We start from the raw sequence: 26,775 nt of genomic DNA on the forward strand, positions 1-26,775 counted from the left end.
TACTTCTCACACAATAGTTGCACAGTACAGCCATATAAACCATAGGATAGACACGATCAAGTGGGTTGGGTGAGGCTCTCAACCCGTCATAATGTAGTTTGTGGGTTGACTTTTTTAATTTTTCAGTATTTGTTTGAAATAAAAAATAATTTAAATAACTAATTTAATTTTTAATTGCATTATTTAAAGGATTTATTGTGATTTGAATTATTTATTTTTATAAGTTAAATTTAAGTTATTAATTATAATAAAATAATTTAGTATATAGAAGTAATAATTATTTCGATTTATTTGATTAGAAATATTAATTATTAATTAAAATTGATTTTTTATAGGATTAAGTGTGTTTTTAAATATATATACATGCACACGCATATATATATAATAAAAAAAAAGTAAATATAAATGGGTAAAATACTAATTAGTTTCCTTGCTTTTGCTATGTAATTAGGGGTGTAAAATGGGTTGGGTCTAATGGGCTAGTTCGTCACCCTGTGTTGAAAGGGATGATGGGTTGGACTAAAGATTTTAACCAATCAGTCTGTTTTGTCAATTTGATACGTCAAAATATAGACCAATCCATCCTAACTTGTTTTTTAAAAAATAAAATAAAATAAAAATAATTAAGATTATTATTTTTTATATTATATTTAATATCTATAAATTAAGTCTCTTAGTCGTAATAATTTAATATGTAAATGTAATAATTATTTTAACTTATATAATTAAAAACATTAAATAATCACTTAAAAGTTAAAAAAATATTTTATTTAATTAAATATACTTTTAATATTAATTTATATATATAAACAAATTTTAAAAATTTTAAAAATTAAAAATTTTGAGAACAAATTAAAAAAGTTTAAAAAATTAAACAAAAAAGAAAAAAAAATTGACGGGCCAACTCAGCTCGGTCCGTTAACCTATTTTGCATAGAACACATTATGATTCGTTTCTGTTTAACAGACAGTTTGATCCGACCAACGAATCATGAACAGATCAGGCTAAAACAGACTGGATTGACCGTTTTGCCATCCTTAACCGTAACCTTCTCTTGTTTTCATAGGCACAAACTAATAATGAGAGATTTGTATAAGAAGTAAAAAATATGGAGCATGGTAAAATTTTAGATAAATAACTAGTGTTATACCGTGCGTATGCACGGGTGGTGTTTTTTTTTTCTTTTAGTTTTGTATTTGTAAAATAAAAAAATGTTAATTTTCTTTTGTAATGTGTTATTTTTTGATATATATCATTATAAATATTATTGTTCATACAAATAATAATATAGGAATAGTATACATCAATGTTAGTTTAACTTTTGTAGTTATATTTTAAAAGAAGTAATTCAAATTTGGTTAAATACAAATTTAGATATTATATTTGGTAAATTTATTTGCATTTTAAGATAAGAGATAAGATTGTATACCAAAGAATACCAAAATTTGTTACCTTGCTTTAATTCGCCAAAAATAAGTTTGTTTGTATATAATATGAAAATGTGTTCTATTAGATGAGCAATACTTACTGTACAAAAATAATAATTTTCTCACACAAGTACTCTTAGTAATCTTTATTTCGGAATAATAATAATAATAAGTAATGAATTACAACTAATGGTAATTAGTAGTGCTAGTATTGAAACAGTGGTAAGGGTTGTCATTATTTTTTAAAATTATTTTAAGAAAGTTAATATAATTATAAATAATGAAATTTAATTTCAGAGTATAATGTTGCATAACTTAGTATTAAAATTAAATAAAAATAATACAAGACGCAATTTTTTTTTATTTTTTTTTATTTTTGGTAAATATTTAAATTCTGAATTAAGTAGGTAATTAATATATTCTGAGATCTTTTAGGTACACACTATTATATTCAGTTTTATGTGTTTGAAAAAACATTAGACTTTTTGTTTTCATTCTCAGTTCCAGTGTCAGTGTTCTTTTCCTTCTTTGGTACACTGTGTGGGTCTGGGAGAAGATGTCATTTTCGGGTAGATATAACTTCAAAAACCTGTTCCAAAACTCTATCTTTTTGCTATATCTGAGTGATGTAAGTACTATTTTACTTTTGCAGTTGATTTGCGTTATTAAACTTTATATAGCATTTTCGTGAGCTGTGATTGTTTGATCACTAGTTGCATTCTGTTTCCATTGATTTTTAGAATGTCATTGATGCATTATTTGGTTTATTTTTCTGACATGCATGTCTTATATTGTCGTCTTCTCGCATATATGGGCATTGCAGGGGTTTGGGGATTTTGAAGATGATTTTATGGTTGAATGGGGAAACAAACTGGCTCTTGGAACAAACTATTTCACCGATCCAATGGGGAATGTTATGAACTTAGAGTTTGAGGAGGATTTGATTAGAAAGGGAATTTTTCGCATACCATCTTATTTTGAGGAATTTTATGAACTGAGAGATTTGTACTATCTCTGTACTCTATTTTGTGGTGATAGATATTTTCGATTGAGGATTTTCAACCTGGAATGAACTGAGATAGAATACCGAGGTTTAGGAAATAGTTACATTGCAGAGGAAGATTTAGTGTGGTCTAGATTCTTGTCTTCTTTTCGGGTGAAGTTAAGTCCCAAAGAGGTGAATGTCGAAACCTTTATCAATTTTGTTGTGTTAAAATAACTATTTTTTTTTTCAATCTAATATTGTCTGATTTTGTGAATAAAGTCTACAATTTGCTTAGATGCTTATTTTCACCTATTCTGGGAGAAAAAAGTGGTTCATAGGCAGGAGATGGAGTTCATAGATCCTTGTTTTAAAATTTTCAAGTTTAAGTTTGATGTGAAACCTAATGCTACAACGATTTTACGTGGTCCGATTGGGAAAATGTTTAAGTACTATAATATGAAGGATAAAGTGTACTTGCATATGAATTATGTTTTCCTGAATGTTTTCTTGTATAGGCTGTTTTCATTGGAAGGAATAGAGATTGCCTATAGTACAAATGCTCCATCTTCTTCTGGTACTGCAAATAATGCTGCAGATGTTGCAGACCAAGAAAGTGACAATTCCTTAGTTAAATGTTTGAGTGCTTATGATATATTGGTGCATCGTTGCTGGTATTGGACTCTCTTTTATTAATTTCAGTATACTTATTTGATCATCTATTTTATTGTGCAGTTCTTTATAATGTTTTTACTGCATCTTTCAGTATCTTAATGCTGCTTTCGTTGCCACTGCATTTTCGAGATCTAAGAAGGAGTATATTCTATCAAATGGAAATGGAATGTACTGGCAATGCTCAATTAGATGGGTTGAGAGATCCCGCACTGAATGTTATCTGGGCTGCGGATGGAGTAAATTTGTCACGGAAAGTAAGTTATGCGCTGGTGATTGTATCAAGTTGGAAGTTCAGAAAAATGAAGACAATTTAATCATAATTCAGAAAATTTAGGGTGTTCTTGGAGTTACATTGACAATCTTTAACATATGTATGATGTGGTAATATTTTGGTGCACTTTACACCCAAGAACAACTTTTTTTTGTTTGCAATTGTATTTTGGTATGTATGCCAACATTTTATTTAAATGGATGAAGTCATAGGTTTCTAAATTAAACATTTTTTGAAATCACAGTAATGACTTACGCAATCAGTTTAAATAAACGTAATTGTTGGATATTGTTTATCAATTGTTGCTCTAAAATTCAATTTTAAAGATAGAAAAGTTAATTAATTTTCTATATTAACGATCAATTACATTATTCATTACATTTAGAAATGAAACTAGAATCTTAGTTAATTAGGCTTATATTAACATTAGTATAATATCTTTAAAAACAAATACGCCGTTTCTATATTAATATAATATACAAAGTGCATAAAGATTTGTTTTCCACTCACTTGATTTCAATAATTTGATACAGAATGTTGAAAACATTTATCGCAATTGGGTTTCTTGTTGTTGGTAGCTGTAAATTAAATTTATGATTGTATTGGTCAAACTAATTTTTAAGTGGAGTTGGCGGTGGTGTATAAAGAAAAAAGTTCAGTACATAAATGCATTCTTTATTGTAATTATGTATGTGTGCACAATGATTGGTCTTGTAATAAATGACAACACACTTTTTAGTTCGACTAACTATGTCATCCATGTATGAGAGAATGAGCTCATGCAACAAATCATACAATTGTGAACTTATGCCCTTTATCAGGTATCATCTTTCTTTTCTGTTCTTTGTATGTGTATATGTCCAACTTTCAAACTGATTTCATAATATAGATGGCATTTCACATAGATTTGTATATGTTGTCTATGGACATAGAGCATTTAACGGATCAAAATGAAAGTTAATATACTAAATATGTCTTATACATTTTGGAAGACTTCTTTAAACACAACATTTGTGGTAGAAGACATTGGTGTTTTCTCAGAATCATGGATTAAGATCTTTAATCCTGATTTGCTATGAACCCTAGAAACTGCAACATATAATTGATCGTGGCTAAACACTAGTTTTGTAACCTTGTAATAATTAATGTGCTTCCGTTGCACAGTCCCTCCGTTTGATCCAAGTTTCTTAGCAACATTATAGGAGCTCCGTTTTTCAGGGTTATTTAATGACTTGGTAATCCTGATGTAGTTAATGAATTGAGGAATTCTGGAGTAATAACATCATAGTCATCATTTATTGAATTATCTATCTTATAAATTGTATCTGCACTTAGGTATTCTTGTTCTTGGCCTGCAAAGCGTCATTATATTAGTTACTGGAAATATAATACATATTCAATATGTAACATATACGACTAAGTATTTCATAAATATTTAACAAGAATTAAAGATAATATTGGTTGATTTCTTCTACTGTCTCAATTCTACTGGCCAATATAGCTCTGCTTTGCAGGGAATTATCATTTATGTAATTGTCCAATAGATTAAGATATGTGCTTAATACAATAGCTTCAATTGGATCATTAAAATCAGAAATAAAAAATTCCGGTGATATTTCAATATCTACCACACCATCATTTGGTTCACACAACATACCATAACGAAGTTTGACAATCCAATTAGAGAACTCTTGAATTTCCGATGCTGAATTGGTTTGGAAACCTGGTTGTTATAATCTCATGTTCTTGGTCAATGTCAATACTTGACAGTGCTGCCACAGGTATGAAGCATTGATTGTTGCATGTACAATGTCTGATCGACTACCTCTAGGAATGACATGTAATATCCATATGAAATCATCTCCAAAAACTATAACCTTACCTTCAAAGACTAAATTTCATTTCATTTTCTCTTTCATTATGTCATTTAACGTTCTGTCAAGAGTCTCGAAACAAAATTTGTGTGCCATTGGTGCTTCATCCCAAATGATAAGGTCAACTAATTTTAATAGCTCTACAGCTTCAAAATCCTGTTCTATGTTACAAATTGAGTTTTCCATGGTTGGAATTGGAATTCTGAACTTTGAATGTGTTGTTCTTCCTCCTGGCAACAATAAAGATGCTATACCACTTGATGCAACAGTTAGTACAATTTTTCTTTTAGATCTCAATGCTGAAGATAGAGTTCTCCACATGAAAGTTTTTCCTGTACCGCCATAGCCATATAAAAAGAACATTCCTCTGACGTTCTTAATAACAACTTGATTAAAATTTTCAAATATCTCCTTTTGTTCCCCTACAAATGTTTATTCCGATTTTATGTACTCAAATAAAGAATCCATACATGTATTTTAAGCTTTATAAAAAATTTAGCTAACGAAAATATACCTGTCATGGAATCGTAATTTTTCTGAAATACATTTTCTTCATTGACAACATTGTAGTCAAGTTCTGAGTACACCAATCTGTTCCCACATTGAGCTATAACATAACCATCTGGATATGGCATTGTTGGGAATTATTTTAGGCTTCTTCTATTAGTTTGTAACAGCTCTTCTATATGGAATAACGTTAGGTTTCACAATATATCAGGTGATAATTGCAGTTCTACATTTAAATGCATTGATTTAAGTATATACATTTTGCTTATTGCAGTAACTTAATTGTTGAAGTTTAGAAATATCAGTGAAACATACCTGGATTGCCAGCTTTTATTCTTTCCCTATATAATATGTCTTCAGATAACCAATTCCAAGTTTTCTCCCATAGATCATGTGGTTTGTTAACACTATTGGACAATAGCATTGTGATGAAAAGTTTCCTTAGATAATTTCCAGTGCCCCAATCTTTTGTTTCTTTGATAGCTTCTACGTATTCCTTATCAGTTGCTAAAAATCCCAAAGATTCACATGCTTCTCTAAAGGTTGAATACAATATGTTGTCTACCGTCCTGATATGCTCATAAGATAAAAGACCTTTGACAATAGTTAGCATCCTCCTTAGATAGTATAATTCACCTGTTGATGGTGGTACCCAAATAAGTCTTCCTATTGTGTTTCCCATTTTCTTGGGTTTCCAACATCTATCTTGACATAGACAAACTTTGACACAATCTCTGGGTTTGTCAAAGTTCTTGCAAGTTCGTACTTTTTGTTACATTTCATCCAACTCGTGAACACTAATTCTGCAACAATTGCTTTTCCTATGACTTCGTCAATAAACTCATCATCTTTAAAGTACACTGATTGTTCTTCAGGAAGATGAAAAAATAATCGTTCAACATCTGGATTTCTGCCATGAATCAGAAATGAAAAGATTCTCCAATAGGCCTCGGAAGGTGATATATATCTACAATCAAGATATTGTTTAATTTCATCTGCTGGCTGCTCTACAATAGATCATTCATTAGTATTATTAACTATAGCAACTGTAATTCTGTCATAACCCTTGTTGATGTATTTGAATAAGCACTTAATTGAAGTACTTTTGTTGCACCATTCAACATTTATATGACCTTGATATTTAAGTAACAATTTAGGATTATATGGAACCACAGAACGATTGTCTAAAGAAACATGATTCTTCACAACACATACTCCATTATCTCTTCTACGATATTGTGGAAATCCATCTTCTGAAATAGTTGTACTACTCTGAAATTTTTTAGGAAAAAACCGTGAGCAATGAAAATAGTTGTTTATGGGACTGTATAATCAGATGGAGTCACAGATCGTGTATGGAATGCTATTTAACTCAGGGGTGGAAGCAATTTTGCGTTGATAATGGACTGGAAGCTGGAAACAAACTGATGTTTAGGGTAGACAAAAACCGTTCAAGCACAATTCATGTTTTAATCATTTGATCTCCACTATGAATGTTTATATGTTAACTTTGCTAATCGTTTAAGTAGATTTTGTTACATTGCTTTTTGAAAGACTACATATACTTTTGTATTTGTACAATTCTACTTAAATGTAATTTCCTTTATTATCAACCATGTATATCTCTTTAATATTTGTTAGTAGTTAACATTTTATCAAGCGTCTAGTATATACTATTGACGGAGATTTTAATACAAATTTTCACGAATGCGCCCAACATCATAACATAACATAACAGAGTCAACAACAATGTACTTTTACCTAATTTACAGAACATATATAGCAAAAAAAGTGCTTAACCATAACTGTTTTAAAGCACACAAAATTATATACATCAAAACATATAAATCAAATTAAGTTTTCTCCTTCTTTATAAGCTTCTTCATCTTAGTGCTGGATAGTTGAGCAAAATCCATGTCCTAAGAAGATTCATTGCAATTTTCACTACATGGAAATAACCTCTTTGCTAGAGTTTCAATTACAACATAATCCGAATCATTATCAACACTTGCACTCAAACTCATCTACAAAATTAAAAATAAAAAAAATCGTCATTTCAAATACATTATAATCTACAATATGCATAAAGGAAATTGAATAGGAATATACTATATCAGTATCAGTGTCTGCTGCCAAATTACAAATAGCTTTCCCACGTAATTCTGAAATCTACAAAAGAAATAAATCACAAATAAATTTGTACAACATTCAAAATGAAACAATTAAGATCGAATCGTAAATTGCAACTTACTATACTTACCATAACACTGGAACTCTCAGATACCAAATCCATACTGCATGTAGCACTACTATCACCAATCTATAAATACAAATACACACGAACTTATTTTATCTTTACATGTAATTCATATAGGAAGAAATATATCAATCATTTAAAAAATTAATATTTACTTGAAGTGGACGGATAAGACTTTTAACATGTGCCACTATTTCTGAAACATTTGAAACTTTAATGACTGATGCACACTTAGTTCTTGGTTGGGTTCAAACTTTGAATGCAAAGGTACAACCTAGCATTACATCCAATGCATCAGGAAAGCAAAGGGGGTCATCTTCACCGACCTATTGTAATTAACAATAATATAATATAAAACACATTTCATAGCACTAATAGTCTATACAAAATCAACAATGCATAATATAAAAAATTGACCTCAATCATTCTTTTCTGCAAATCTGCAGCAGACAACCCAATAATGTTGCTACATTCTTGGTCCCATACAACAAAGTTAGCATAATGGTTCGAATCATCACAGACCTGGACTTGGAGCCTATACCTACAAAATACAAAACTATTACAATTAACAACTAAGATAACTCACATAATGTAAAACTCAATATAACAATATACCAATTTGAAAACAGGCAGGGCATTATCCTTATCAAAATAAGTGCACTTGAAAGAAACTGCTTCATAAGTCCTTTTGTTGTAATTGTTGCAAACCAAATAATACCAGCCCTCATTATCTAAGTTAAACTTAACAGTCGTTGCAACAGTCATGCATACAACTTCCTATATCAAAACAAAATATTTTAATTTAAAATTATTTAAACAACTAAAATTAAATAAAATTATTTCTAAAAACTTGTTTTCATACCTTCTTCATTGATGGGATTTCAGATAAACTTTTTACTAAACATTTATACAAACCGTTCAACATCAGTATATTAGGAAGACTGAGTCAATTGACTTGCACACTGACTCAATATCACTTCAACAGGATCAATTCTGCAAATCAATAAAACATACAAAATCAACAACACTATTCTTACTATATAAAAAATCATTCCATTAGAAGTTGCAATTAATTAAGAATGAATTATTATTTCCGGGTTATTGGTTGAAAATTGGAATAACTTACTCATTCATTCGTTTCTTAAAATCAACTATTTGAGGAAAATCATTTTCCATGATCAACTTTGTACCATTCCACGTATTAGAAACAGAAACTGGCCATTCACCTACTTATGAAAACCAATGTTAGAAAAAAGGAAAATTATATTCAAGGAAGTACATGTTTCATAAAGTAATTTACCTGCAAGTGGTTTGATTTTAACTTGAGTAATCATAACCACCAGCTTCTCCGAATTAGGTAGTTCATTGTACCTCTGTAGAAACTTCTTGCAATAATCATCCCACAATGTACAACAAATTGCAGCACCATTGCAACAAATCAAAAATTTTCAGTTCAAATAGATCAAATATTAATATAGAATTGTGACACTACAATTATTTTGAAGTACTTCAGATCCACCAAAGTAAACACCACATTATTTAAGTCTACATTTTTGAACCGAGGCTTAATTCTCACATTCTCAACCACACCAATCAAATCTCAATTACACAATATACAAAATAGGGTTAGCATGACTATTATACGAAAATTTGTTTAAAATACAATAGTAAACATATTTCTCATACCTATAAGCAAGTCAGGAATAAAATTACCACTAAAATTACCACTAACAATCTCTTTTATACTTTTAACGACAAAATCCTTCATTGAAACTTTAGGAATAGCTTGCGACTTCACAGATGTAGCACCAATAAACAGTAACTTGTAAGGATGCTCACATACTCTTTACTGTCCTTCATTTTTCAGTATCTTGAAATTGTGCATGATATATGTTTCTCCCTCAATCAACTTGCTATCCCATAAATCAAACTCTTCCCTTCGAACAATGCAATGTATCTTTTCCGCCTGCAATAAATAATCAACATAAATAATTAAAAAATAAGATATAAAAAAATTCAACGGTTTACTTAAGAAATACTTACATTTTCATCCATCAGAATCATCTCCAACTGAAGATTAGAATCACGGGACTGAACATACCAATGATCAACAACTCTAACAACCAACTTTAGAGTTTCCCTCTTACCATCAATATCCTTAATCATATCTAGCTTCTTCGCCATTGCACTTCCTAAAACACAGCAAAAAATTTGAAAAAAATAAAACATCATAAGTCTTGTTGTAATAATAGCAAAGATCAATAAAATATTCAGATAAACATAATAATATAAAACAAAAAAAAACAACAACAAACAACTTTAGGTAGCGTTAACCAACAGAAGAAAACAACCACAAAACATAACTCCAATACAATGAAATAACATAAAAAATATCAATCTACTTAAAAGCAAAAAGGAAAACAACTAACAGTAAAAAAAATGGATATGCAAAAACACAAATATAAACTGGAGTACGTATCATAAACAAAAACAAAAAACATAAAAAAAACAAAATAAAAACAACTAAAAATAAGAAAATAGTTAAACAAACACGTAATATATCAAATTTCATGTTCTTAGAAAGAAAAATCGCACACAAATTGACGATAGTTTGCAAGAAAAATAAAATCAGCTGAAAAAAAAAGGAAAACAACCTTTGAAACCTACATAAACAATGGGAAAAATAACTTTTCATAACATTCTACCATTACCCATAAACAATGCAACACAGAACAACAACATAAATACCTAGAGTAAGGTTAAAAAATGAAAGCAAGAAAGAACTGCAAAAGAACCAACAAAATCTTATAACACAACTGCTTTGATATTTATCACAGAAAGTTCCTTCCAAACCAAGATTCTGTCTTCCAAGCCAAGTCTTTGTTTTCGAAATGAAAGCTGATCAAATCAGATACAGTGTTGTCACCATTACAAAATGTCATGAAATTTCTAAAAAACCCAAATATGAATTCATTGACTGAACAGAACAAAAGGATACAACAATAATTTTTATATACAATGTTCACTTGGAAAAACAAATAATACAAGGTACCAAAATGACAAAAAAAATTAAATAATTGCGTGTCAGATAATAAGATCGGGGTGTTACGGTAATATCCCTAGTAGTTAGTTTTGTTAGTTTTTAAGTAGAAGATGACATAAGTATTAGTGAATATATTTGCATTTTATTTTATTCCTATAATCTACAAATTCTTTGGAAATTGCTCTCTTTCTCTCGCTACATTATTTTTCTGCTATAATTATCTCATCAAATAGCCCATTATTAATATTTATTATCACTTTTATTTTACTTTTATAAAAAATTTGAGACACCAAAATGCCTCTTCTTCGTGTTCGTTGTTGGTGAAAATACGCCGGGAGCGTAGTGGGCTATGAATATTTTGAGTGATTATTATCCAAATCTAATGTTAATATAAAATTAACCAGTTCAAAAGAATTTTGATAGATTGTGATTTGAATTATTCCAACATCTTTAAGTTCAATATATTTATTTCAAAGGAATATATTTTAAATAGTTACATATTAGTAAGATAGTTTTTTATTTTTTCACTAAAAGGAGGCCTGGTATTCTTTTTTCCTTTTAACTTTTAATTACAAGTACCACTTCATATCAGGCTTCTAATTTTCCTTTCTTCTTAATTAAAAATGTAACAAATTCTTTTCGTTTCAGTTGGTGTTTTTTGTTTTAAGATTTAATCATTTATTTGATCTCATAGTCATACAATCTTTATATTTTTGTCTCTGTATCTAAAAATATTTCGTTTTATCTTTATATGAACTATTTTATTGTTTTAAAATTTATATATAGCATTTTTAATCTCTTTTAGTCCTACCCGGTTAAATTCATATATATATATATATATATATATATATATATATATATATATATATATATATATATATATATATATATAATAGTTGTTCAAAAGTATAGAAATACAGGGGAAAAGTTTGTTTAATTAGGGTAATGAGGAATTACATCATCTTGTAACCAGAGAGCATACAAGATGTGATATGATAGGATATTACAATATTAGAATAAAGTTTACACTCATACATAATCACTAAACAAGATAACTTTTTAAACCATGAGTTAATAACTCAATATTTTTAGTTATTTTGTTGTATTACAGAATGTATGGGAATGTCTTTTTATAGGTTTTATAAAATATATTAAGTAATTAAAAAAATATGGTTATCTCTTAAATTAAAAGGAATCCCATAAAAAGGGGAAAAAGAATAAAGCACGGTTGTTAAAATTTGATTAATTTCTACTATTTTTTACTTAAACTTTTATTATATCAAATATCAAATATAAAATATTTGATATCTACTTTCTTTTCCTTAACCGTCTCTCAAATCTAATGAAATTACATATCAACGTGCTTCAATCATCCATGAAACACTAAATATTTTCATAATGCAATTTTAGACTTGTTGTCACCAAATCTCTTGAGAGTATCTTGTTTCTTATGAATTACTTCCAAAATTCTTCTTAGCCATAGAGTCTGGGTTGCACAACGAGTCTCTACAATATATTATGCTTCGACAGTTGAGAATGTAACAATTGATTGTTTCTTTAAAGACGATATTGCATCATTGCCAAGATGAAATGCATATCTTGATGTGCTTTTCCTTGTTTCCGCATCTCTTGCCTGATCATTGTTCATATAACCAACAAGTTTTACTTTTCTATCACTAGCATAAGAAACTCTCTTGATCTAAGTACCTATAATGTAATATGAAATTCTTTTAAATTTGTTCCCACTAGCCTTCAAATATATACACTGATCAATAATGGTTTCCTTAAATCCAAAGGACATTACAATATCATTGAACTTAAGATACCATTGCCGAGAAGCTTGCTTAAGTCCATATATTGATTCATGAAGTTTACACACCATGTGTTCCTTTCATTCTTCAATGAAACCCACCAATTGGTCAATATAAAAATTCTCTTCTAAATCCCCGTTCAGAAAGGCAGTTTTAACATTCATTTGATGTAACTCAAGATCATAATGAGCCACTAATACCATGATAACCCTAAAAGAATCTTTCTTAGAAATAGGCAAAAATATTTCTTTATAATCAATGCCATCTTTTTGAGTAAAATCTTTGACAAGTTTGACTTTGTAACGTTTGATATTGCCATGAGAGTCACGTTTAGTCTTAAAGACCCATTTACATCGAGCTCTCTTACATCCTTCTAGCAATTTCACAAGGTTCCATATATTATTATGTGCCATTGATTTAAGCTCATCATTTATAGCATCCAACCAGTTAGAAGAATTATCACCATTAATGACTTTTGAAAATGAAGTTGAGTCATTATCAATATTTAAGTCATTTTCTAACTCTTGTACACCATATAATCATTCAAAATAACACATAATAAAAAACATAATGAAAGATAAGACAATGGAAGAGATTAGGTAACTCCCATATGGGTTCTCCTAAGCATATGTCTTGGGCCACTATCCTTGGTAGGGGTCAACCCTATATCCTTGGTAAAGGTTTAACCTAGTTTTAGAAGCTAGGGTTTTGTAATTGTTTAGATACCCTTTTTCACTTTTGGTTTTTTTAGAGACCCCTTGAACTCTCTATTTAATGGGTGCTCCTAAACATGTACAAGGGATGATCATTTTTAAGTAAAAACACTTCTGTTGTTCAACCATTTCCATGAGCTCTCCTCCAAGGAGTGGAGTTCTCTTTTATGGCCTTATCTTGACCTATCAAGAGGCGACATTAATCACTCATCTCTAGCAAAGAGTTGGCCTTTTGGTCCTCACCTAATTTTGGCGTGCTCTGTGCTCCATTCCATCTTCTATGCTTTCATTTTTATCTTTATTTGGTTCCCTTTCATTTGGTTATGTGGTAATAATGCTAATTTGTTTTGTTTCTTTGATCACATCACCATTCTCCTTCTCTAGAACCTCTATAAGTTAACCTTCACATCTAGATAGCGTGCTATCTTAATGTTCAGTGGAGATCTTCACTGGGTTTTCTTAAAAATATCAAACAACATATTTACAAAACTAAAATGAACATACTTCAATTTTACAAACAAAATTTTGGCAATCGGTAAGCCATAATTTTTTTTACCTATGGACTTTGATGATTACCATGCCAAGTTCATCAAATGCACCTACTCCAAACAAATGCAAGACATTGATGAACTTGATTTGGGATTTGAAGTTTTCTAGGAAAGAGACCTTTGAACAATTAAGAGAAAACAAGAGGCAAAGTGAGCTAAGAATCCGATAGCACATCCAATGGCTTGAAGCTAGAGAACAAGAAAGATAGGCTAGGAGAAGAAGGAACTCTATGCGCAACCCATCGCTAATGAAGCAAGCTCCAAAGATTCTCAAGTTCTATGGTAGAACTGACCCCAAAGCCTACATGGATTGGGAAGCTAAAGTTGAACAAGTTTTTAATGTCAATCATGTAAAAGATAAAACACAAGTTGATGCCGTAGTATTAGGGTTTGGGGATCATGCCAAAATTTGGTGGCATAAAGTTTGTAAGGACAATGACCAAGGGTCACCCACGACATCTTGGAGGGACATTAAAACTCATATGCGCGCTATATTTGTTCCTCCTTCCTATTGGAAGTAATTTCTATTGAAGCTCCAAAGGCTTTACCAAGGTTCTATGTGTGTGAGTGAGTACTTTAAGGAATTAAAGTCTCAAATGCTTAGGATTGGGATAAAAGAAGCTAACAAATAGACAATAAATATGTTTGTGAGTGGTCTTAGAAGAGACATACAAGACCAAGTAGAGTAGTATGAGTCCACTCTTTAAATTGTTTTCACATTTTCCATTCGAATTAAAATAAATTGAACCACTACTATAATCACTCATGGAAGGGAAAGGACAAAAAGAAACATGATTGTAACATCCCGGTAGGATATTACTTAAAACAAAAGAATTAAACAAATTTGAAATAAATTCCTCATTTATTATCAATCCATTTCCCAAAAACGCGGGGAATTTTAAAACCTTAAAGTTTATTAACTAACCACTATATATAGTCAAATATATTCATAATTCACTTTTACAATTTGGAAATCCAAAGTAGTAATTAAATTACATGAAAATTAAATAAAGAGTATTTATAAAAGCCCCATGTAACTGCTCCCCATTCTCCGACACTATGCAGCCTTGGCTCACCTGTCACATCATCTGCTCCCGGATAACAAGTTACCCGATCAACGCCACACACAAACAGATAGGGTAAGCTATGCACAAAGACATAAATAAACTACCCATTTTCCCCACTCATAACCATTATGAGTACATGCATGCACTCTAAAACTTGGGATTTTCTGTGCTTCCACGACTCTCCTCGCTCGTGGTCCAACCTACAAGCCTATCCCGCTCGTAGTCCTGCTTCACAGAATCCCTCGCCCGTCATCCAAACTCCTCGCTCGGACCTGGACACGCATACCCGCCTTTCCTACTGTGAACTCCCTTTCTTATAGCATTCTCAAGTTGAGCATGAGATGAACTCCCTCGATCACTCATCCCAACGAGAGTACCTCCGGTGAACTAAATCGTTCACGTTCCACATGCAGTCCACCCATCACAAACTCCTTGCTCGCGACTCTAGCCAAGCACATCGCAGATCATGTGGACTTAGTCCATCAAGCCCAAACATCACAATCACATACATATAACTCCCACAATTCAGGAACTATCAAGTAAAATAGCTCAAATAGTACACACAAGCATGATTCCTCACCATTCTCGCTTAAGCCAGGAACTTTCACCCAAGAAATTGCATATGTCTCGCTCAAGCTAAGTTTCCTCGCCTGAGCGAGTATGGAAAAATGGCTCACCATGACCTCTCGCTTAGGCGAGACCCCCATTTGCTCAAACACACAAACCCTCTCCTGGATGAGGAAACAAACGGAATACATGACTTGTTTCATCGCGACCTCGCTTGAACGAGCCGTTCTCGCTTGAGCAACGGAACGTGTCGCTCAACACAAAATTTGGTCGCCTAAGCGAAATGCTCGAACCAAAACCAGAATGTGTTTCTACAATTTTTGCTCAGGCGAGAGTGACACGCTTGGGCAGAAATTGTAGAGTTTCTTCCCTGTTCATGCGTGAATTCAACCAAAACTATACCAAAAACCCAGTTTAATCACTACCAAGCATTCCATATCAACAAGCAACCTCATGAACATGTTTTATATTTAATTGAACTACAAAAACTCGAGATTTAATCAACGATGATCATTCAATACCCATAACCCTCATCATAATCATATAATGCGCAACAGGAAATCAATTGAGAAAAGCAATGACCCAGAATCATAACATATATCATTTAATTTACACACACACACACACACTAGAACAACTTCCCCTAACCTGGAATCCTTGCTTAAAATTGGGAAAATGAGTGTTCCTTTGTTCACCAACACTTTGCCTCAAACTTTCTCCTAATTCAGCCTCTTGTGTACCCAAAATCACCACCCACTCTCTATCAAGGTTTGAACCCATGACCATACCAATGCCAATTCAATGCTCAACCATTCAACCAATTCATATTTCATGATAATTATCATAATCTTATGATTATACTATCACTCAATAGGTTCAAATATATTATCAAAAATAATAATAAATCAAACACACAATAGGTTCAAATTTCATGCCAATTCAATGCTCAACCATTCAACCAATTCATATTTCATGATAATTATCATAATCTTATGATTATACTATCACTCAATAGGTTCAAATATATTATCAAAAATAATAATAAATCAAACACACACAATTGGCATACATAGGACTTGAACCCAAGTCCTCTCAACACAATCAAGTACTCTTAACCATTTGAGCTAGTACTTTTCCACGTTATACCAATTAATATTTTAATGTCATCAAGGTTCCCACCACTCGCATTTATTAATTAATTATTTAATTAATTAAATTCCACAAGTCTTACAATGATAATCCCCTTCTACGTCTCACCTAGAACCACCGCGTAAAAGTAGGTCACCAAGTGGTTGCACTCACTATTCCACTTCTCAAAGATCAACTTCCATTAAATGTTTTAAGTGTTTAGGGTATAAACACATTGCTTTGAATTGCCCAACCAAGAGAACCATGACCATAAAGAAGAGTAATGATGTTGAGATTGAACACTCATACCCCCTTTCCCCTTCAAGAAAAGAATCTTCTTCCTCTAGTGAAATAAAACTTATGAGGGAAACCCTATGTTAGTGAGGTGCATGGTGGGCTAAGTTCAGAGTGAGCTTAAGCCAACTCAAAGAGAAAATATTTTTCAAGCAACATGCACCATTAACAATTGAGTTTGCTCTTTAATTATGGATGAAGGAAGTAGTAACAATGTTGTTAGCAAAAGGTTGGTGGACAAGCTTAGCTTAAAAACCATTCCTCATACTAGGCCCTACAAGCTTAATTGGATAAGTAAGGAGGGAGAAACAAATGTCAATAAACAAGTCCTAATTAACTTCTCAATAGGAAGCTACAAAGATGAGGCCCTATGTGATGTTGTTCCCATGGAAGTCACATATATCTTACTAGGTAGGCCATGTCAATTTCATAAACAAACTTTACATGATGGCTATACCGATAAATACATTTTTTTCACACATGGGAAAAAAAACTACTTTACTACCTCTATCACCTCAAGATGTTAATAAGGATAGAAATATAATAAAAAAGAAAAAGAAGAAAAAGAAAAGGGACAAGCTTTCATCAATGTGTTACTTACCTACAAAAAGAGTTTTCCAAAGCAAGATGTGCACCGGCACTCTTCCTTCTCTTCCCAAACCAAGAGAGAAGAACTAATGCGCAAGCAAGAGAGGAAGAATGCCTTTCAAAAATAAGATGGCCTCTCCAAGGCTAGGGGTGAAGTTTTTAGAAAAGATACAAAAAGATCTCATGAGAAGTTACTTCCTCAACTTAAGTCAAGCTCAATCAACAAGAACTTCAAGAATTTGAGGTCAAATTTTCTCCAAGAAGGGGAGGATGATGTAGACTTGACCCCTACCAAGGTATGTGGCCTAAGAAATACGCTTTGGAGAACCCATATGGGAGTTGCCTAATCTCTTCCATTGTCTTATCTTTCATTACTTTTGATTTTCCCTAAGTTCACTTTGGTTGACTTGACCTTGGTTGACTTGTTGACCATTGACTTGGGTTGACTTGTTGACCATAGTTGACTTTCCCTTTATTGACATGCTAATCCTTATTTATTTGTTTTGTAGGTTAGCTTATGGTAATTAGGAGAGGATGAACACTAATTGAAGTAGATTAAGGCATGTCTACATGGAAAACATAAAGCATAAAACATAAAGCAAATATGACGTGGAGGAGAGAGGAAAACATAAAGTATAAAGCAGAAAATAAAAAGCACATGTACCATGTGGTCCCCATGGGCTTGGACAAAATTCCCACATGGAGACCACCTTGTCTACTCCATTTTTGCCATCTTATGTATTAGGTTTAACCTAGTTTCTAGAAGTTATGATTTTGTAATTGTTTATATACCCTTTTGCAGTTTTGGTTTTTGCTTAGAGGCCTTTAGAACTCTTTATTTAAGGGGTGCTCCTAGAAATGTACAAAGGTTGATCATTTTGAAGTAAAAACAGTCTTGTTTTTCAACCATTTTCGTGAGCTCTACTCCAAGGAGTGGATTTCTCTTCTATGGCCTTATCTTAAGCTATCAAGTGGCGACATTCATCACTCATCTCTAGGAAAGAGTTGGCCTATTGGTCCTCCCCTAATAGTGGTGTGCTCCCTTTACTCTATTCCATCTTCTATGTTTTCATTTTCATCTTTATTTGTTTCCCTTTCATTCGATTATGTGGTTCTAATGCTCATTTTCTTTTGTTTCTTTGATCAAATCACCATTCTCCTTCTCTAGCACCTCTAGAAGTGAACCTTCACATGTAGATAACTTTTTATCTTAATGTCTAGTGAGGATGCTCTCTAGGTTTTCTTAAGAATATTAAACACCATATTTCACAAAACCAAAATGAACTTACATCAATTTTACAAACAAAATTTTGGTAGTCGGTAAGCCATCAACAATTTTTATTTTTACCAATGGACTTTGATGATTATCAACAAATTTTGGCTATCAGTAAATTAATTATTTCCCTTTGTTGATTTTTGTAAGATTTTAGTTTATTTTTTCTCGCGTGTGGTGGAACATTCTTTAGATGATCATGTAAACTCTGATAGAGTCATATAACTAATCTTAAAATTTAGAGAAAGTTGCTAGTTTCAAAAATATGGATTAGGTGATTCTTTAGTATATATTTTTGTCACCTTTCTTGCCTTCTAACATATATGTTAGCATTGGCAGAACTACTTAATGACAAGGGGGAGCCACGACTCCCCCAAAATTTTTAAAATTTATTTTATATATATATATATATATATATATACAAATATATTTATTTTTTAAAATTATATTTATATATTATTTATATTATGAAAAATTATAGTAAAAGATAAAATAAAAAATTTAATGGAGACATTGATTTATAAAAGAGATTAGAGTTTTTTTTCTAGCTACAAGAACTTTTCATCATGTAAATTATCATGAAAGTGTATGAGTAGAAATAAATACAAAGAGATAGATTAGAAAACAGAGGTTTGGGAACATATAGATTGAGATTGAAGTATACATTCTCGGATGATCTCTCACATATCAAGATTAGTATCTTATTATAATTTATGTATGTTAAATTTATGATTCTGTTTAGGATGTTTCTCCCAAATTAAGTTTATCTCAAATGAGTATAAACCCTAATTTTGATTTTAGGAATTTTTTTTATGAAATTTGTATGAACCTTAATTATAATTTTTTCCAAATTAATATAACCCTTAAATATGAAATTTAGGGATTTTATGTTTTTTTGCTGCCTATGGTAATTTTTTTTAATGTTTTGAATTTATATAGTGTTGCTTATTTAATTAAAGCTGTATGAGTTTTGTTATGTTTTGCATTGTGATAATTTTGATTTGTGAATATAAATTTTATCTTTTTCTAAATAGGTGAGAGGTGATAAATTTATATTAGAAAGATTATGATAAAGAGTAAAAAAGTTGATTCTTTTTTTGGAAAGAGGAAGGTTTGTGATAAAGATGAAAAAGATTGCATCTACATTAACTAAACTTAAGAAATTTCATGAGAACCAAGAATTCAAGACAATGAAAAACAAATCTCTAAAGTTCCTAGAGTTACATATAATGAATTTAAAAATTCATTAGAACGCGATCCGGGAAAAACGTCCTCAAATTTGACAATACCCACCAAATCAAATTGATGAGGTACGAAGGGCTTATCAAAATGGTATTCATGGTTTGGTATCATGATATAATAGCATGATCTAATAAGGAATGATAATCATATTTTTTTGAATTCTACTATTATGTGTGCTTGTTTTAAGCAAAGGAAATGAAGAGAAAAAATGAAAAGTTTTTTTTTCTAACTAAAAAAAATTATATGTAACAAATTTAATTTGGCGTCCTAAATTTGTTGTCCAAGTTTCACCACTGTATGTTAGAGATCTAACTTATATTAGAAATGAGGGTCAAATAGCAAAATATAAGTGTGTGCAAATCTCACATTCTAAATCATGTTTATGAAGTTCAATTAGGTTTAAAGTGAGCTTCTTAATACATTACAAGAAAACATCAAATTAACTTTTAAATATTAGTGTTGGCCAAATTCTGACTCTAATATAATATATCTTTAATATTTTTCTAATAGGGTCGGCGAAACAAACACTAGTTTTTATGCTATCAATATATGCACATTAGTGAATCAGTAGAAAATGTGGATTGTTTTTAATCCAAAGTCCTATATTTGAATATGACAAATATTTTCATTCACAATTTTTTTTCTCACTTTTTGTATGAATTTACTCAAACTTGAGTCCTTTATCCACACTTATCTCATTCACCCATATTCATATCTTATTCATCCACACCTATCTTTTTCATCCACTCTCATCTTCATCCACACTCATCTCCTTCATCCATATTCATCCCTTTTATCCAAAGATATCTCTTTCATCCACATTCATCTTTTTTATATCCACACTCATCTTCCTCATTCACTATTTTTTTATTGTAATTAATTTTGTTACAAAAAATTGAAGCAAATATGGCGATTGTGAAAAACCGCCATAATTTGCTTCATAATACGATAGTTCTATAACTGCCACATTTTGTATGCAAAATATGGCATTTGTAAACACCATTATACTCCCATTACATCTCCGCCTTTTTCCGTGGCGCCATCTTTCCTTCCATAATACTCTTTTTTATTTACTTCTCATTTACTTCTATCTTTTTATTACACAAAAAATTAAATTTTAATGAGACAAATAGGTAAACAAGACACAAATCCTACAAACCCCAACCTCTGACGAAGATAAACCCTGCAAACCCCCAACCCTACAAAACCCAAGCTCTGACGAAGACAAGCTCTGACGGTTTCCACACTCCTCACCGTTTCCACCCTCCTCGTCGCACCACCATGTGAAGATAAAACTCCGTCACGACTTCGCACTCGGATTGCGACCCAGCAACGCTTCGGTACTCCACCTGTCCAACACCAGCACACCGTTCTTGCTATCGCTTTCCTCGCTGGAGATCTCGTAACTCGTCGCTGCAAGTGGAGATTACCAAGTCGCTGAAGATCGTGACTTCCTTCGCCACACTGATTGGGAACCAAGTCGCCATGAGCATTCACTTTGCATTTCCTCGTTTCCGGCAAATCCATTATTGGCACGGACAAGGTCATTCCAATTCTTTCCCTCTTTTACGATTTCCTTTGTGGATGGTTTGCACTTTCCTCTGATTATTGGGTTAATTATAGTGTGCTCTGTTATTGGGTTAATTATAGTGTGCTCTGTTGCATTTGGCTGAGATTGAAAATATCAATTGGGAAGTTTAATTTTTGTATTCTATTATTGCAATCCCCGATTCTTGCTTATTTGGTTATGGAAGGGATTGGGAGATTCTTGCTTATTCGGTTATGGAAGGGATAGGGAGAACGCTGAAAGGGAGGGACCTGCGTCTTACATACTATAACTTCTTGGATGATTTAATGCATCTATCTTCCTAGGGTTGAGTGTGGTTTATTTCTCTACTTTAAACACATGAACATGGAATTGTTCTTTGCTAGTTGGTTGAACAAATGCATTATGTTATTTGGAAATACCATATTCAAGTTTAATTGTGATATGTATATGGTTTCAGGTCTGAGTATATGAAACAGAAAAAAGGGATGGTGTGGGCAAAAGAGGATGACAATTTTGAACAACTATTGTGTGAGTAGAGTGTCTGCAAGTGTCTAAATAATTAGAAGCTCAAAATGGTTGGTCTCGTCAAGGGATTATGCTCTGAGTTCTTACCCACTTCATGAACCTTTCAATTGAATATTCACAAAAGCGATTTGGTGGGGAAACCATTATTGTTTAGTCCACATTGTTTTCTTCTCTTCTTGATGGCACTTTTTACCCAACTTGCTTCCATTTCTCTTCTTTTTCATTTATAATCTGCAACAGAAATTAAATATAGATGGTAGCCATCTCCTTTTTTATTCATTTGTCTTCTTCTATTGGTTTGGAATGTTGAAAATGTGAATTAGTTTAAGGAGTGAAACTAGGTATATGCATGGCGTGGTGAAGGGATAAGTAATGATGTGTGTAACAATGTTGTGTTGGAGGTAATGGATAGAATGGAGATTTGTCTGTAAAGACAATACATTTTAGTCCACAAATATGTATTGGTTAAAGAGAAGAGGGATTCAAAAAGTTCAAACTCTAGCAGTGGAATTCAACATTGAAGTACGTAATGGCTAATGTTTTACATGTTTATTTATATCATAACAACTTGAACATTAGAGGAAAAATGAGAAACAAGGTAAAAGCCTTATCATCCTTAGTTTTTTTAAAAAAATGATCAACCATATGAAAAACCTTGGTCATCGGAGAGGGCTCTATGTCTGTCTGTGGTGTCTGTTCTTTTTACAAGATACTGTTATTTTGTTTATACAAGAACAAATTTCTTGAGACTAAAAAGAAAGAAAGCAACACTAGCTAGTGGTCATGCCATGGTGTCATGTGCTTTTTTATTTTAGGCATTTAGAACTTAGAAATGCATCTTCTGTGACATGTAGTAGTGCGCTGTTTCTTTTGCTTAGTCTCGTTTTTCCAAACTTTTTTGTTCTACTAAGTCTTTTTTTTTTATCTTTTTTTGTAGTAGCACTTGGTCTACTAAGTCTTTTTTATTCACAAGATACATCATGCTTTGTTAGGGTTTGTTTGGGAAATAAGGGAGAATCATTTTAATTGAAGGTTTAATAGATAGGTAAGTTCACATGTGAAGGATGAATATGGGCCAAATTGAATACTTTTGGATGTCTTATTGATAATGTTTTTTAAAAAGAATTATATCTAAAAATATCTTTAATACTTTTTTATCGAATAAGGATGACAACATTTATTAGAGCATAGCACTATTTTAGCCCCATCAATTGTATGTTAATTAGTTGTTTGGTGCATATAGTTAGTTGTTCATAAAAATACATATTTCAATTGGCAACATTTATTAATTTGTTTATTTTATAGATCGACTACTCAACATATTTTAATTGAGTTTTTATTTTTATTTTTTCATGATTAGGTAATATAAAACAATATTGTATGTTTTATTTTAATAAACTAGATCATTATTTTCAAACCTACCAAATTGATCTTATATCTCTTTATTGTCAGTGGAACATAACAGCTGAACCCATAATTTTTTCTTGCCCTTTCTTCAAACTTTAATATTGAAATCGGTGTAAATTTTGAGCAAGGGATCAAAGGTTAAGATGCTTAATTTTTATTAAATAATATAGATAAAAGTATAAGGTGATATAAAGTAAAAGAAGATTTCTATCATCTAGTATTAAGGCTTAAAAGTTGTATCAACCAATTGGAGAGGCATCAGGTTTACTAGCAGGAGTTTGTGGACATGTAGCATCAAGTAATGTGTTATTCCCTATAAGTTTTGAGAGTTGGTCAACTGTGCCAGATACATATAAGGAAAATGCATGGGAGAGAATACTGAAGGTAAAACAACCTATATTCACCATCTAAATACTTATTTAATTTATGCAATGGACCTAAACTAACTCTTGTATTATTTGAAGTCTCGATTTATTTTCAAGGTTAATGAAGAATTGGCAAAAAGAGATGTTATATTTAGAATTGGAAAATTGTGGAGGGAGTACAGGTGCAAGCTTTGGAATGAGTTTTATGACCCACTTCTGAGCAAAAATGATCTCATTAAGAACATTCCAGATTGCGTTAGCATGGATCAATGGGCTTTATTTGTTGAGTATCACTTAAAGCCTTCCACAATGGTACATAAATTTAATTGTTATATTTAAAGTAACCATCTCTTTAAATTTGAAAAACTGATTTCATTTATAGTTTATAGGACTTATGTAATAGAAATAAAGAAATAAGGAAAAAACAAAGTATTCCTCACACTGGTGGTGCTATGGCTTTGTCAAGAAGAAGGGATAATTTGGTATTTTTTTTACTTATATTTTGTTTTAAAAAATAATGTGCTATTATATTTGTTTTGCTTATTTCAGTTTTCTTCAAAACATATAGAAAATTGAGACTAGTAGGAACATTGGGCGAGCTGAAATGTGGAAGATCACTCATAAGAGGAAAAATGACACCTATGTGAATGAGGAGGCTATGGAGATTGGGGTAAATTTGTTCCTGCCACCATTGAATTGTCTATTTAATGATTGCCTTTATAATATGAAGTACACTTTGAGTATGCCAATAATTTGTTGCTTTGAAATCTGATTATTTGAAATCTGTTTTTACTGTTTTGAGTGCATATCTTAGTTAAAACAGTATTGTAGTTGGTGGTTGGTTCCCCTTGCTCGGTGGAAAAGCTTAACTCCCCTTACTCTGATTAGCTAGATAGTGATAGTTTTAGGACCGTTTCTACTTAATTTTTTGATAATTTGTAAATAGTTCAATTGTTTGTAGGAAAATCTATTCTAGGAAATCTATTGTTGTTAGTTAAGAAATCAAATAATGCATGGTCCATCAAATAATCACTACTAGAATCTATGCCTGCATATAATAAGTCCATGGCTACAGAAACATGTTACAAACCTACCTTATCAATTGCCATTTTCTCTAACTGAATCGACAAGTGCTGAATTTGTTCCTGTTGCCATTGAATTGCATATTTAATGATCCTTGAGTAGATATCATGATCCTTGAGCTATAGTGAGCAGAACATATGGGTTCCTAAAATCTGTTTGATTGAAATCTGTTTGTTCAATGTTCTGACTCCTTTTTAATCTCTTTGTTATGTTGGTTTGAAATCTGTTTGATGCTGGAATGAAGGTTCTGGTCTATGTTTAGTGCAGTGGGAAAGGAGTTATGGCAGGTTTAGTGGGAATTGGTGTTTGGAATTAGAAGAAAATGGAGTATATTGTATGGGAACGACAATGGGTGCATGATTTCTGTTGCCATTTAAAACCCTTTTACAAAATGCATAGAATTAGATTTATTTTGCTGCTTTGCCGATTTTGTGAGTTCTTCAAGCAATTTCGTTTGTGAGCTGGTTTGTTGATTTGAGTCTAGACACCTTTCTCTTGACCAAGTACTTTAACTTATATGATCACTTTCAATTTGCTTATTTGAGTCTGAACTAATTGTTGGTGTACTGGTTTACCATTTTAAGTTGTCGTAATTTGTTGCTTTGGCGGTCTTTTGCCCTTCTAATTTAATGTAGGAAAAAATATATGAGCTAATGTTGAATAACCCAGATATTGCATCAGATATATCTCCAAATGATCCAGTTGGTCTCATATTTGGTAAGGAGCATCCAGGTCAGGTCAGAGGATTGTCACATGGAGCTTGTCCCACTCTTGCATTTAAGCAATCCACTACAAGGTTAAATGGTATGAATTTTGCTTCATGTAGTGCAACATCAAAAAATACGGATGAGAAGTTTCTAATGATGGAAAATGAGCTCACAACTCTCAAAAACCAAATGCAAACATTGGTTGCCTACATTGCTTCTAGAGATGACGTTCCTGACCATTTTGCTGCTATGGTTGCTGGTTTGGTACATACTTTGGTTAATGAGGTAAAAATTAATAATTTATTTAACAAATTACATAAGTTTATTATAATACACATGTAAATTTGAATAAGTTATAAGTTTTTTTTTTATTCCAGGTACCCGATGTTGGAAGTGGTGCTCCATCACCTATTGGTATAAGAAGATCAAGCGATACAGAAAAGACAAGTTAGGAACATAGCTATAGGAACATAGCTCTAGAAATTTAGGAAAATGTATTATAGTAATGTTTTAGATCTTTTTTTGGCTTTTGTTTTCAATGTGAAAACTTTTGGATGGTGTTTTGATATCAACTTTTTAACATGAAATATGATTTATGAATGAAAGTATTAATGATCAAGATGTTCTCTATGATTTTTTTAATTTTATGCGAAACATGTTCAATAATAATGGAAAGCAGGTTACATACAAATAATATTAAAAAAATCACATTCAAATTATGGCAGTTGAAACGTTGTACAACACATTCATATAGTGCAAATAATGATATTTCTATATGTTGTATTTCGCATGATAATTCTTTAAAAATAAACAAATTAAGACGGTTTTCACTGCCATTATTTGCGCACAAAATACGACGGTTCGAACTACCA

The 26,775-nt window shown here is 31.5% G+C and overlaps 2 protein-coding genes across 2 annotated transcripts; one reads left to right on the top strand and one right to left on the bottom strand.

Moving 5' to 3' along the window:
* Nucleotides 1-5,253: 5,253 nt before the first annotated feature.
* Nucleotides 5,254-5,864, bottom strand: LOC146888689 (uncharacterized). Its single transcript, XM_085665766.1, has 2 exons — nucleotides 5,744-5,864; nucleotides 5,254-5,651 (listed from the first exon to the last, which is right to left on the bottom strand). The coding sequence occupies exons 1-2, from the start codon at nucleotides 5,862-5,864 to the stop codon at nucleotides 5,254-5,256; spliced, it is 519 nt and encodes a 172-aa protein (XP_085521892.1).
* A 17,006-nt stretch (nucleotides 5,865-22,870) lies between these two features.
* LOC114188032 (uncharacterized) lies at nucleotides 22,871-26,355 on the top strand. The gene is made up of 7 exons (XM_085665767.1): nucleotides 22,871-22,939; nucleotides 23,983-24,132; nucleotides 24,213-24,425; nucleotides 24,503-24,595; nucleotides 24,682-24,783; nucleotides 25,832-26,188; nucleotides 26,281-26,355. Exons 1-7 carry the CDS (start codon nucleotides 22,871-22,873, stop codon nucleotides 26,353-26,355), a joined length of 1,059 nt encoding a protein of 352 aa, XP_085521893.1.
* The last annotated feature ends 420 nt before the right edge of the window (nucleotides 26,356-26,775 follow it).

This window comes from Vigna unguiculata, chromosome 1, assembly GCF_037176805.1.
Source record: "Vigna unguiculata cultivar grain cowpea cultivar isolate G323 ecotype 2 chromosome 1, ASM3717680v1, whole genome shotgun sequence".
NCBI classification, from domain to species: domain Eukaryota; kingdom Viridiplantae; phylum Streptophyta; class Magnoliopsida; order Fabales; family Fabaceae; genus Vigna; species Vigna unguiculata.